The sequence below is a fragment of the Scaptodrosophila lebanonensis genome, unplaced genomic scaffold (assembly GCF_003285725.1).
Source record: "Scaptodrosophila lebanonensis strain 11010-0011.00,11010-0021.00 unplaced genomic scaffold, SlebRS2 tig00000072-arrow-pilon, whole genome shotgun sequence".
NCBI classification, from domain to species: domain Eukaryota; kingdom Metazoa; phylum Arthropoda; class Insecta; order Diptera; family Drosophilidae; genus Scaptodrosophila; species Scaptodrosophila lebanonensis.
Window position 1 is genome coordinate 6,776,290 of NW_022060558.1, and position 15,851 is coordinate 6,792,140.

At 37.6% G+C, this 15,851-nt stretch overlaps 1 protein-coding gene across 1 annotated transcript in view; it reads left to right on the forward strand.

Moving 5' to 3' along the window:
- Positions 1-15,851, forward strand: part of LOC115625077 — a 55,794-nt gene that overhangs the window by 1,951 nt on the left and 37,992 nt on the right. Inside the window, exon 2 of the mRNA XM_030519966.1 lies at positions 8,703-8,906. Within this exon, the coding sequence (XP_030375826.1) occupies positions 8,897-8,906 (10 nt within the window). The 5' untranslated portion in view covers positions 8,703-8,896. The remainder of the gene's footprint in view (positions 1-8,702; positions 8,907-15,851) is intronic.

Genomic DNA, 15,851 nt, shown 5'->3' on the forward strand with positions numbered 1-15,851 from the left:
GAGATTTTATTATATCCAGGGCTATAACTTCCTTTCAAATTAACCTATCATGATGGAACTCGGCACGCGGCCACATAATCACTAAGTGGAGGTATTTGCCAAATTCAAAGAATTGCGGGAGTTTTGGAAAATCACTAATTGCGGGGGAGTGGGGGCAGGTTGAAAATTCTGAAACACAGATTTCAATCATAGAAGGCATTGATGTCTCTAGCTCTTATAGTTTCTGAGATAAAACACCTGGGTAAGCACAGACAGGCAGAAAGGGCTAGGTCTTATTGTTTTTTCATGCTGATCAAGAATACTTTATAAGGTCTGCAATGCCTCCTTCTGTTTGTTAAATTTTTTACTTATAAGCCTTAAACCTTATATACTCTTGTACATTTCTCGTATAGTACTTAAAAGAATGTGGATATCGGCTTGGGTTATTCTAACTCTTATACTGACTTCCTGAGACTCTTTCGTTCATATTGAAGGATAGACAGCAATATATATTGTCATACTGATCAAGAATATACTTTACTTTACTTTACTTTAAGGGGTCTGCCACACCTCCTTCGTGTGTTACATGATTCTCGCAAAAAATTAAAGATAAACAAAATTGTTCACCCTTTGGTTACAGGTATAATCGAGTATTGCTTTTTATTTTTAAAAAGTCCTGTTTACTTTGGCACGCAACTTGTATATCGACTCATTTCGTCATATAGTACGTCATTATGCGTTTGTCAACATGAATTTACGCTGAGGCGTACATCAAAGTCGAGGCATGTATTTGCTGCACACACAGAAATACATGTACGCACATGTACATACATGTGTGTATGAATGCATAGTAGGTATACATATGTATACATACATACATATATAAATACGTACCTGCTTGCGCAGTCGTACGAATAGCGAAGCGTATCTCTTAGCCGCCAGCCCGCCGCCAATTTTGTTGGGGCCCGGCGTGGTGACGGCGACTGTGGCATCGTGCACCCACATCAAATATTTTGGCACAAATACGAGCTGGTGAAACGTAAAATTTGGGCTACAATCGATAAGCAGAAAAATTAAACATGCAAGAGCTCAAAATGACACAAAATAAGACAGCGAAGAGCACAGAAAACACGAAAAAAGTCAAAGTGAAAAGCGTCGAATACATACAGATATGTATTATAATCGAAAAAGGGGACCAATAAAATACATAAGCAGAAAAGGGTAAAAAGGATGATCTTGAATCTACTCTAGTGAACTTCCCTTGTCAGCGGGGCGTATACGTGCTTTTGTAAGTAGTTTTTATTGTCCCGGCACACGGTGCGCGTGCATATTCTTGTATGTCAGCTGATTTTCAAAGTATAGTATACAGTGAATGGGTATGATTGCCGATCTTTCATCAGCGCGCACAGCAGCTGCTCCCGCCATTCTGTCTCTCTCTCTTTTTATTTGCTCCAATTTTCTTAAATAGAATAAACATTTAACATACTCAGCTGCTCTATCTCTCTCCCATATACACACACATACACAGAAAGCATATTTAAACAATTACATTGTTATAAATAAATTACCAACATTTTTTCCACTGATCGCTGCTCTGAAAATGTCCGCTCTCTCGTTTCCATCTCTCACCATAAATACGCGCATGCTGCTCTTTGCGCTCTTAATTGAACTTTACTGCTGTCTGAATTCTCCATTACGTTATTCCGTTACGAGCTCAATTTAGATTTTGGCTCTACATTTTGGCTACAAATTTGGTGCGTCCATCAAATTATTTTAATTGTTTACAAACTAAGTATGTTTGTTGATATTGCGCATATAAATTGGCTGGATTGCCTCTTTTCTATTCTTTCATCTTCGTCTTTTTATTGAACATATTTATTATATATTCACATTAAATTGGAATCGCCAGTACTCTGATGACGCGCGGGCTGGCAAGAACGCAATTGTTGTACCCTGTAGCCGAAAGGGAAAAATAGTATATTACGTTCGTACAAATCACAATGAAGGCAGCAACTCAACCCCAATAATATATTATATCACATGACAAGAAAAATACTTAGATCTAGGTGAACGGTTGGATTTAGAAAACATCTAAGCCCAAAACTTGGTTGACTCTGCTAGTCCCTAGGACACAAGTTCATTTGAATGATTTTGATATTTCCCATCGTTCTCTCTTTGGAAAAAGCTTCCCTGAAGAATTTGGTCAATTTAAATAATTTTAAAGTTACAGTAACTAAAAGTTTATATTAACTAAACTATGTTGCTCTCTTCCTCTGTTTTAAATCCAAGTAGCGAAACAATTTTACTCCAGAGATACGCCCCCAAACTACAAGAGCAGAGTCCAGAGTTCTGCTCTGTCCGCACATAACAACGCACAGGTACAGGTAGAGGGTGTCTCAGTGTCGGGTATGCTTGACTTGAAGATTTTCTGTTGTTTTAAAAGTAATTTTATTGGCTGTTTGACAAATTCGAAAACGCTTGATTGATTTAATTCTGTACTGTATGCCAATCAATTGTAAAGCTTTTGCGTTTCATGAGCCAAACGTGCAACAAGTGACGAGCTTGTGAAACCCGCCAGTATCGATTATTAGGTTAGCTGCCATTGTGAGGTTGTGAGGCCCATTCTAGGGTAACCAGCTGCTATTTACTAAGAAAGGGTGCACATAAACAATTTATCTTGTTGCTTATTGCTATTGTGGCAGTTTTTGAATATTCAATACCATTGTCTAATTTAAAAAAGTTAAGCCCATAATATTATTAAAAATCTGTAAGGTGATAAATACATAATTTATGATATCGCCCGACTTGCAGTCTACATTTTTGACAACGATCAATCTTTCAAAAAATTCTGTATTCTATTCCATAGTAGAAAGTCAAAAGGCGTAGCGACCCAATGATATAGGTACACACGTATAAATAAGCATGACAAGACGTTTGGATATATACATATCCGTGGGTACGTCAGTATGAACTCAGATAACTTTTGAACCATATTAGGTAATTTTTATGTAAGTCTATGTAGTATATTCATATGTTGAGCATGTTTATCACAATATTTTACAAAGCTCCCATACATGAATTTTTAATACTGTCTAAAGTATTAGCAAAATTATAATTGCACTAAATCTTATAGCTGTTATAGCTACATATGATGAATGCATGGCTGTTACGGGGAAAATGGGTGGCAAGAATTTAATGTTCAACTCGTTTGTTTTACATTTATATTTTTAATTTAGTTTAAACAAATTTAATATGAAAATACATGAAATACTCTGTACCTACATATGTGTAGAATAATAATTGATCCAAATCAGCAACCACAAAAGCTGCTGCTGGCAGAGCTTGGGAAGCTATTACATTTATGGCTATTACTTCATTTAAATTTGCCTCTAACGATGAAACTTAATATACGGGCACACTAATTGGATGTGGTCGTCGAATGTACTATAATCAAAAAATTCTAAGAATTAATTTGTTTTTATAAGAATTAATTTTGAAACACACATGCAAACCATCTGCTTGCAAAATTTTGTGCCTCTAGCACTTATGGTCTCTAGGTGTTCATACGGATGGACAGACAGACAGAGCTGAAACGTCTTGTCATGCTGATGAAAAATATATGTACTTTATGGGTTCTGCCACAAACTTAAAATATTCTTGTACCTTTCAGGTACAGTTGATAAAAATTATATAATATAATTATAATTAATTTATTGTTAAAATCAAAATGTTGAAGCGAAATAAAAAATATTTAGTACGTAGGTAGAGACATAGTATGTATGTCAATGTACAGTCTCAGTTTCTTCACGTTTGGTTTTTCTATCTCTTGTACTTTTCGAGATTGTTGCGTTCATACAGACAGACGGACGGAACCGCCAAGCGGCGTTTTGATAATATCTTTCCTACAGTTTGATGAATGACTTCACCTAGGGTAGATAGAAAGATGCTCTGCACATGAATTCGTTTAGTTTTACACGAGATATATATCGTGTATATAAAATACACTTTTACCACCCTTTATGTAGACTCTCTTAATGCCGCTGCAGTACAAATTTTGTTATCTCTCCCTAATCCAAAGCTTTACAAGTTTAGGTAGGTTTAGGTATAGGTTTAGGTAGACCTAAACAATCGAAGCTACTAAAGTTTGAGCTCGTAATTTTTATGTAATTCTTCTCCCAAAAAAATTAAATTAGGATTAAATAATGCACGATGTGTTTAAATAATAATTTATGCATATAATCAATAAAAAAACTCCATTTCCATTTTAAGGCGAAATAGTGCGCCATAAATTTACGTCATATTGCACCATTTTTTTTAGGGGGGCATAATTTTAGAGCTACCATGAGGTGTCATAGAACTGTTGTGCTATAAAATGAGATTTTGTATCAAATATTTTTTGCTTATGAAGATCTATGAAGCTTACGGTATTGCATCGCTTGTGAGTCGCGAGAAATAAAGCTTTTGCTTTACAAATGTAGGGGAAAGGGTATAATAATAAGTACTAGTGCGATTGTAAACAACTATCTTCTATGCTGATTGATTTGTTTTTATTTGCTGATCACAAAAATTATCAATGATACATTTAAATTTTATATGATGCAGATTAAATAAGTAGTTTATTGGATGGAAGTTAAGCTGGGACAGAATTTAATAATAATCATGCGTTTCTTTGTTCATTTAAAAAAGAGTCATCGAATGGGTTCCAACGCACGATAATTTCAACGACGTGCCAGCCTATTTCCGTTGACTACATTTTTGCGCCATTACTAGGCTATCTCTGTGAACGATATACCGATTTATTTACATTTCTCGAACTGCCAGATGTTTTCGCCTCTCAGCACGGGACTTTATTCTGAGGAATCCAGCAGGTGCTGCAGAGATCTAATGACGAACAGATCTCAGCAGAAAGATGCAGATTCATGTGCTCGTACGTTTATACTTCATTATAGGTATGCGGGCAAAAATGGTCAGGCCATAGTTTGGTTTTATATCGCAACTCAAGTTCGCCATGATATAATTCTCCTACATTCCCATTGCCCCATGTCAATTGTGCTATATAGCCTTGCATGCTCCACTTGATCTTGTCGCATGAAATCTGCGTCTGCTGCGTTTTCGTTGGCGTCTGTGCCAGGGCCTGGAAGTCGGCGTCGCGCTTCTTGCTTGGTCATATTATCCCGATTCGTGCTTTCGATCTGTGTGCCCTGGACGTTCGTGGGCCGCTTGGTGGGTCTGCGGGGCTTTGAGACAGCAGACGGTGCAGTCAACGGCGCATTTACCTAAATTGGAATTTCCGGTAAACCGTAATGAAAATCGTAGCAATGAAACCGAAAAAACACACTCATATGTATATAAGTAGTATGCATTCGCATATGTATGAGTGAAATGTACAACGAACTGAGGCCTGTTGAAAGGCACACACCAGCAGCACATTGATATGCAAATGAATGTCACCATCTCCTCTCGAATGAAATAATCGTCTTAAACGAGCTCTGCGCTCGACTTAATTGCTTTGCTCCAAAGCTTCCAATTCGGCCACTCTCAAAGCACAAATGGGGGAGAATGAACCAAGTTTTATTTCGCGATGCCTACAATATACGAATGTTGAGCCGCTTTCAAGTCAAACACTAGCCATTTGCCTTTTCGTAGTTGAGAACCACAACATTTATAAAATTTTATATAATCTCGGGGCCGCGAGTCGCCACTAGAGATGGGCATGGGCCGGCTATGTTCGGCCCGACACGACACGGCCACGAAATGAACTTTTGGAAGCACGCGCACGCACGACGAACATATTTCTAAACACGGCCCAACACGAACATGTTATAACCATTAAATGTAAGAGCGAAAAATATATCCAGCACTTCCAATTTGTAATAGAGAATACGTACTCATCTATATTTGAGCTAAGGAGCCGAACTCGTAGCTTATTTATAATTTCTCCAGAAGTGGAAAAACTCGTTCACTTGTTTGAAAAACTGTCAGGGATATTGACATTGACTTAGCAATTCCACATATTTATGACTTTTCCCAGTACTTTAACACACAAATTCCTGGATCAACAGCACTACATATATAGTTATATATTTCAAAATCTATTCTTGACCTGCCCAGAAAATTTAATTGCATTATTAGTGTCCAAAAATTAAGAAAAGTCGTGTTGACTGAAAAATGAAAAGGCAAAACAGGCAGAAGGAGGCGGTTTATTTTTTTTCGTGCTATACTTGTATTCGGTTTTTTGTGTTTGCTCGTGCGTGTTTTGTCGTGCCTTTTTAGCTCAACACGAACACTCACGGCCACGAACGAAAACAGAATTTGCAACACGAATACGCGGACCAACGCGAAACACGGCCCGTGTCCAACTCTAGTCGCCACTAACCCTATCAACTGATCCTGGTTCAGCACAAATATGAGGGTAACAGCTGCTTTTGCACTCTTTCTTCGATACTTAGTTAATGGCAGCAAAGCCCAGGCCGTTCTACTAATTTTTTTTTTTTTGAAAGTTCCTCATCCCAAGGGCAAAAGGGGTTTGTGAAATCGTTTAGTTTCTCTAACACACAGAATATTTCCCTTGATCTGACTGACAAGTACACTTATTTTAGACATAATCGTGATATTAGATATTATGATCTATAACAGCTGGACTGATTGGTAAAAAAATCACCCTTATTGGAGAACTTTTTCGTTTATAAAGAATGCATAGTGATAAATACTGTTATGCGAACAATAATATTTGATAATTAAATTAAATTAACTAAAAGAAACTGGCAAGTGCCCACATTCTTGACGACCGTATTTCAATGCTTGCCGCCAGAAGTACAAATTTTGATTCACCATATAGATAGATTAACTATTACAAGCACCTAATATGTATTCTTATTGTCGTACCATTTTTGTATAACAAAGCCCAAAAAATAAAACTGGAAACAATGTATGTACTTAAAAGAAATACTAAGATTATCCATACATTAAAAAACTAATACGAAGTTTCATATCGAATGGAGATGCGCTGTTTCAATATCGTCTCATCGAATTAAAATATGTTGCCTCATACTACATACGAGTATCTATAAATATAGCTAGTAATGTAAACAGAGATACTCTCTCGAGTATTTGAAGTTGAATCAGTGTGCATTTGTAAACATTTTTTTAAAGCATTTGCGTAATATGTATGTACATTAATATATATTTTAGGAAACAAATGTTTAGGAAACAAGCATTTAATTATTTCATTTTCAATGTTCATATTGCATTAGACATGAATATATTGATCGCATTCTGAAAGTGTAGTTCAATAACTTTCGATTGACATATTGTTCAACACCTTGTTGGGGTTTCCGCCACTACAGTGTTAGGTTTACATATAATAAGTAGATACATATTAAATATATTTTATTCGAGTAATATTCGAGTAATGTGTAATGCATTTTGTGCAGCAGTTGAACACATTCGAAATAAGTTTCCCAGCAGATTTCTAAATTTGAAAACCCTCCCATGCCATTCTTATAGTATACAACAGATGTTAGCCAAGATGAGAAATAAACTGATTCAATTTATTCACTACAAGATAATAAATCAAACAGTATATGTACATACATATAAATAGCAAAGCTCTTATAATCAACGCGATCTGTCAAGTACTGTGGGCAAAGGCTTTCTTGCGATACAACAAAATAATAAAACTACGGTTATCGACAAGGTTGTTACACGATTGGAATGTGCAGTGAGCACGTACATACATACATATATATAAATATATATATAAGTAGTATTCTTCGCTATAATTTGAAAAATGTGCGAGTGGGTAGAATTCGGAGGTGTTGATATGTGGCCCGAGTTGCGAAAGCGGCGCAGAGATCCAAAGACAAAGTCGAAGCACCTGTAAGAGCAACAAGTTCGCGTAGCCATTGCTACGCCACTGGAATATTAATTGCCTTATCATTAAGAAATATGTCAATAAAAATAGCCGAAGCCCCTCTGGATGAGTCGAGTGGCGAGAGAGCTGAAGGGCCGACTATAGCCCACAAAAAAAAGCATATACAACTTTTTATTGCTTGGGGCTTATTGATTTCAAGCGCCATTTGCGGATTCTGTGGCATTACAACAAGTGTTGTACTTAAAATAATTTTAATTGCTGCCTGCTTGGGGGGAGAGAACGGGTCGGAAGTTGTAAAATTGCAGAGCATAGGGCCGTCAGAGGTACTATACATATATAATTTAACAAAGTCGCACCGGCCCCGACAAACATCGGGAAGGAATGATGTAAACGTACATGGTTTATATTTTCAATATAACAATTAATATTCAGCCTGGCAACATTTTGGGCAACTGCAGGGCGGCCATGCAACGCTTCCGGCCACAATATCCGCCTGTTAGCTGCAACTTTTTAGTTCGGTGCACCTGAAAGCTGCGACTAGGCAAATGTTGGGAAAATGTTTGCTTCCGTTAGAAATAAATATATTTATAATATGGTACAGAAGGGGAATGGGCAGACATTTAGTATTCACTGCCGTTAGGCAGCCGTAAGTGTTCCCTCGCCCTCACACTTTTCATTTGGTACTTTAGTTTTAATTTTCCTCTTCCCTTTTTCGTCATAAAGTTGGTTGTGTTTGTATTTCTGTTGTTGCTGTGCCGCTTTGCCTCGCGCATAATTAATTTAAATTTTCATAATTGTCATGTTTCTCATGGGCATGAGCATGTGCGTCTCTATTTTCTATGTTTTGCAGCCGTTTAGACGAGTGTCCAAAAGTTCATTTCCGCCGGAAACGCCTTACAGAGCTTTGTCCGCAAACAAGTGCAAAGCCGCTGACCGGGTTCCACAAATGGAGATGCGAAACTAAATCTGAGCACTTCGTTTCTCAAAATTGAGTTAGTTAAGGTCGGAAACGAGGCTTGGATTTGCCTCCCAATAATCGACAATATGTCCATGGGTAAGTAAGATATGTTTGTATGAAATATGAAGAGTCTATATCTTAATTTCCATATACTTTCGCGGATTAAATTTTTTTTTTTTTTTTATAAAAAAATCAACAAATTTACTGTCAATAAATAATTGATAATATTAGAAAGTAAAATAAAGATATTTATAGTATTACATTATAAGTTAAACTTAAAAGATAAGAAAGCCTAAGGGAGAGCTATACAATGACGTCTATTAATGCCTCCGACACGTTGGGGGAATTTTATTTGCCAGTTGGCCAGCTATAAGTTATAAGTTATAAGTTATAAGTTATAAGTTAAACTTAAAAGATAAGAAAGCCTAAGGGAGAGCTATACAATGACGTCTATTAATGCCTCCGACACGTTGGGGGAATTTTATTTGCCAGTTGGCCAGCTATGCCCCGATTCACAGCCAAATGTGGTCAGAGACATTATAGACCTAACAAACTAAACAAATAGCAAGTAGAAGAGAAGAATTAATTCTACTTAAGAACTAATTAGAAAAAGTAAGGTGTAGAAAGAGGAAGAGGAAAAAGAAAAAAAATAAGGGGGAAAGAGAGATACAAAGACAGAGAAAGAGAAAGAGGTAAATCTCCAACCCGGTGGGGGAAAATTTAAATGCCAGTCCGGCTAGCTATGCCCCGACTCACAGCAGAAGTGGTCAGAGATTTTCCCGAAGATAATTATAAAGAATAATCTTTACAGAACAGAGAGAGAGTTCTGTCGAAAGTAAGTGTGAAAGATCATTATAATTACTGCAAATGACCCGAAAACGATTGTGCAAAGCGTAATCGGTTGTGCATCTAGCCAATATGAACGGCAAATAATTCCTTGTTGGTCTACAAGGAACTGAAAAATTAAGGCGACCTAAGAGGGCAGAGGAGTCAACCTCGCCGATAACTAACTTGTGGAGAAAAACTATTCCAAGAACAGTCCTACGATTTTCTAAAGATGGAAGGTTTATAAGTAATAGTCTACTTGAATACGATGGCATCAAAACATTAGGATCCCAGTTAAGTCCGCGTAAAGCAAAAAGCAAGAATTGCTTCTGAACAGATTCAATACGCTCCTGATACTTTCTATACTGTGGACACCAGACACAAGAGCAGTATTCAAGCACAGGGCGTACTAGAGACGTGTACAGAAGTTTGGTAGTATAAGGATCAGTAAATTCCTTGGACCATCGTTTAATGAATCCAAGTACACCCTTAGCTTTATTTACAATGCTAGAAATGTGAAGATTGAAGTTCAATTTGGAATCAAAAAGAACCCCAAGGTCTTCAACAGTCGATATACGCTGCAATGGCACATTGTCAATCGTATATGAGACTAAGAGGGGCAAAGTTCGATGAAAGGTCATGAACTTACATTTAGAGCAATTGAGGTACAAGCGGTTTACTATGCACCAAGATTGCATGCAGTTCAGATCATCCTGCAGGCGTTGAAAATGAAGAGGGTTTTTGTAAGATAGAATAAGTTTCACATCATCAGCATACATAAGTATATAAGAGTGTGACAAGATAGAGGGGAGGTCATTAATAAATAATGTAAAAAGTAAAGGGCCAAGATGACTACCTTGAGGCACACCTGATGATGCATAAACGGGCTTAGAGATATGCGACCTGAGCAAAATTCGTTGGGTCCTGTTTTTTAAATAGGACGAAATCCAACGCAACAAATCGGCAGGAAATCCTATGCGGCTAAGCTTAAAGAGCAGAAGGTCATGGTTAACAGAGTCAAATGCTTTACTGAAGTCAGTGTAAACGACATCAGTCTGCATTTTTAGAATAAATGCCTCATTTACCAAAGAAGTAAATTCCAGCAAATTGGTCGTAGTAGACCGTCTCTTAATAAAACCATGTTGAGCAGGAGATATGACAGATTTGCAAAGATGCTGCAAAGTGCCGCAAACTATTTTTTCAAATAATTTTGGTATAGCGGACAACTTTGCAATACCTCTGTAATTCGAAATATCAGACTTACCACCCTTTTTATATAAAGGAATTATAAAAGATTCTCTCCAAATAGCTGGAAAGATTGAAGAACTAAGCGACAGATTAAAAAGTTTAAGCAATGGTTGTAAAAGAGAACTAGAACATTCCTTGAGTACACAACTAGGAATGTTGTCTGCTCCAGGAGAGTACGAAGACTTCAAGGATTTGATAGCAGAAAGTAGACAACTATCAGAAATTATGGGAGCGTAAATAGTGTGGGAAGATGAAATGCTATAAGGATAAGAGGTATTACTAATAGAGACAGAGGAATAAGTTGACTGGAAGAAGTTGGCGAACAAGTCAGCAGCTTCAGAATCATTGCTGGCTTTCTTGTCACCAAGGAAAAATGATGAAGGTAGCGAAGCAGTTTTACGTTTAGAGTTAACGAACTTATAGAACTGTTTAGGGTCCTGTGCAAATTGTATCTTACATCGGGCAAGGTAATTATTATAACACCGTGAGTTAAGAAGGACAAAATTGGATTTCGCTATAGAGTATTTATAGAAGTCAATAGATAGGCCCGACTGCTTATACTTTTTAAAGCATCTAGATTTAACATTTTTTAAGTTTGAAAGTCTTGGCGAAAACCACGGAGGTTTTGATGACGCAGACGATATGACACAATTTGGGATACAGACATCAAAAAGAGCATTAATAGTGTCATAGAAAAACTTAACGGCTATGTTGATATCAACCGCACTATACAGAAAAGACCAATTAGTTGCTAAAATAAGTTCATTAAGCAAAGAAAAATTTCCTTTGTGAAAGCAACGACTTGTTTTATTAGAATTAAGTGTAGGAATTAAGGTGTGATTTGAAAATGATAGAGAGATTTCTAAAGTAGGGTGGTAAGTATCTTCAGGCACTGACAGGGGTGAAGACCTAGAGACAACTGCGCTACTAGGGTCAGTGACATAGACGAGATCAAGCATTCTACTAAGGTGATTATGTATAGGATTAATTTGAAACAAAGAAAGGTCCAACAGGCAATCCAAAAATTCATGGTCTGCAGAGGGCACCAAATAATTTGATTCATTGAGGTATGACCATTCTATGTTGGGCAAATTAAAATCACCTACCACAACAAACGCGTCGCTGTCACGAAGATGAGTAAAAATTTCTTTAATACAAGTTATATGTTGCATATAAACCTGAACATCAGAAGAGGGAGGTATGTACGAGCAAGTGATGTATAGAACAAAAGACGGAAAAGTTACTTTAACAGCAACAAATTCAACATCATTTGGCACATCTACATCAATGATTTCTGACCGAAGGTTGGATTTGACTGCAATCAGTACGCCTCCACCTCGACGACTCGGACGATCACGACGAAAGATACAAAAGTCATCTGATAAAATTTCGTTATCAAAAATCGTAGGGTTTAACCACGTTTCTGAAAACGCAATAATATTCGAATCGAAAGAAAAACTGCTCAAAAATAAATTGCCAAGCTTGGACAAAAGACCCCTAACATTCTGATACAGAATATTAAGCGAAAATGATCGCGAGCCTAGTTTTTTGAAGCCAAACTTGACGTTGGTTTCGAAGAAAGATTGGACTGTAAATCAACAGGCAGTGACGAAACTCGTTTTTTCTGCCTGAACTCATGAACAATCATATGTGGAGGCCAAAATTTTGGATCACATATAATTGTAAAAGCTTCCGGCGGAACACTTATTTTAAACGAGGCTATTTCACGGGGCTCAGCAAAACTAAACTTCGAAATAGACACACTAGCTGTCGATTTACTAGCAATATAGGCTGCTAAGGATTCACAAGTGGTATCAGAAGATAATCTAGATACAAAAACTTGTTTTCGGGGAGCTATCACAGTAAGAGACGGAGGCTGAGGAAGAGCTGGAATTGACGCACTTTCAGCAGTAACTGATGAAACTACAGGGGATAGTGCAGGGGATTTGGCAGGGGATTTGGCAGTGCAAGCTTTTTTAGAAGATTTTTTAGAAGCTTTCGAGGCAACTGCTGACTTGCTTACTGCAGGAGGTTCCATTAATGGGGCTACTGCGACTTCAGCAGGAGAAGGCATAGGGGAAATTTCAAACAAATTTCCAGGGGAAGCAGACAACGAGATTACCGGCGATAACTCGAGATGCCCTGGTGAACATGGGCGTGATGAGGTTGACGGGGCCGAGCAAGGCGGTACCTCTAAAAATTGAGGCTCTAACCTACGCTTGGGCGGAGACACAAACCAATATTGACTAAGCAACTCTTCACCAGAGTCAAACTCAGTTGAGAGTTGCTTAGTTATTTTTTGCAATTTAAGAAATTTATCTCTCACGTTATTATACATACGTGAGAAATTAAATTGTGTGCCAATGCATACAGGGCATGACCACTTCAAACCACCACAGCCTTTTTTAGGTGAGTAGATTCTGTTGAGGTCACGACCATTTAATCCAGCACATTTAATATGCATAAAATTCTCACACAACCAACAGCTAACAAACCGAAGTTGATCGGAATCAATTGCATCTTTAAATGTGCAAGACTTGTTGCAGCACGACATTATGGGCGGAATAAATACGAGTGTGAATGATTTAAATATGTGAGTTAGCGCAAAGCGTAAGAAAAACGGTATAAGCACAAACAGAGAAAAACAAGTAAAAAAGCTAAAGTCGGGTGTCCCGACTTTGAAATACTCTGTACATATGTTTACAATAATTATAGAAAATAAAAAAAATTAAGAAAATAAAAAAAAAATTTGATCGATTTTACCTCTCTCGGTATTCGAACTCACGTAAAGGGTGTATAATTGCACATTTACATAGCAATTGCGTCTGTGTGAGTGTATGTATGCCTATGCGCATCAATTCGTGTCTGTGTAAGCATTTTCGCAGTCAACCAAACAGCAACATCAACAACAGCCGCGGGCAGCGCTTGAGCAGCGCTGCAGCAGCGCTGCAGCAGCGCTGCATCAGCAAATATATTTATGGCTATAACTTCTTGTTAAATCGGTCTATCATAATGAAATTTGGCATACGGACACATAATAACTAACTGGGGGTATTTCCAAAATTTTTTTTCCGAAATTCCAAGAATTACGGGAGTTACGATTTGCGGGGTAGAGGGGGGATGGAGGGGAATTCCAAAATATACATTTTCTGCGTATTCACATAAGGCATCTGGGACTAAAATTTGGTGTTCCTAGGTCTTATAGTCTCCGAGATATAGGCGATTACACAAATGGAAAATCGGGAAAACCCCCATAGGGGGGAAGTGGGGGGGAAAATCAAAAAAATAAAACAAACTCGTATAGAATACACACATAACGCATCTTCGTGCAAAATTTGGTGTCTCTATCTCTTATAGACGGACAGACGGACAGACAGACAGACAGGGCTAGATCGACTCGTCTCGTCATGCTGATCAAGAATATATATACTTTGTGGGGTCTGCCACGCCTCCTTCTGCCTGTTACATTTTTCAGCTCCCGCAAACCTAATATACTCTTGTACATTTCATGTACAGAGTATAAAAACTAAGCGGCACTGAGATAAAGCTTTTAGGTACTGCAGCAAACAAGCAACAACAACAAGGCTAAGTGGGAGCGAAGACGCACAAAGAGAGGGCTACCGCGAACACACACACAAACTTTTTGCAAGCAAAGATAGCTGCTTAAAAGCAAAATGCAAAATAATTGCAAAAACAAAGTGCAGTGCACTGACGCCGAAACAATAAAAGTATTAAATAAATACCTGTTAAATGCACAACCAAAAAAACTGAGCACAATAATGGTCTAATAGATAAAAAATTCACAAAGTAAAACAATAATGCACAAATTAAAAGCTGATTTAGAAGGCAAAAATAATAAAAAAACACAGAGCGCAAGTAAACACGTCTTTCACTGACAACAACTCTCTCTTAATGAACCAATTTATTGAATTGAAGTGTTTTATTGTATCGAATGGATCTAATTGATTTAATTGACAAATAAGTGGTTGCAGAAACTGATTCAGAATTCGTTTGCGAATTCGAGACGGTCAGATGGATATCCGATAGTGATTTGTCTCGGTGTGGTGGTTTTTTCTGATTTTTTTTTCGTTGTTGTTACTGCTTTGACATAATTATGTACTGCTTACATAGACGCATTTAAACACGCATAGACACGATGATTTATTTATTTATTTATTTCACCGACAAACAATGCAGTCGATGTAAAAGAAAAAGAAAACAAAAAATTAATACAAAAGAGAACTTATACTAAAATAAAGCTATTGGAATAAAAAGTCTATAAAAATGACACAAATATCTAGTAACGAATCCGACACGGTGGGGGAATTTTATTTGCCAAACGGCTAGCTCTGCCCCGATTCACAGCAGAGGGTAGTCAGATAAGTTATTAGACCTAACAAAAACAAGAGAGAACGCTACAGTCGAGCAAGCCCGACAGTGTAATACCCTGTACCCAGGTAAACTTGCGTCACTGAGTTATATGCGCCCATAGCAGCAGCAAAAAGAGGAAGAAGAAGAGCGAACTTGTTGCTGCAGTTTGGGGGGGTTGTACTGGCGAGGATTTGTTTTGCTAATAACTTTTCTTAGATAATTATATATTAATTATGTGTGCAAAGTTTGGTTTAGGTAGCATTTGAAATGTGGACGCTATTGACGAAATTCTGTAGCGGGGGAAGGGGGGGAAAATTAAAAAAAAAAACATAAACTCGTCCTTACTCGGACCTAGGAGTATCTGGATGCCAACTTTGGTTATTCTAGATTTTATAGTTTCTGAGATCCTCGCGTTCATCCAGACGGACGGACAGACGGACGGACAGACGGACGGACATGTCTAGATCGATTTCTCTCGTCATGCTGATCAAGAATATATATACTTTATGGGGTCGGAGATGCTTCCTTCTGTATGTTACATACTTTGCACAAACCTAATATACCCTTTTTACCCTACGGGTACAGGGTATAAAAAAG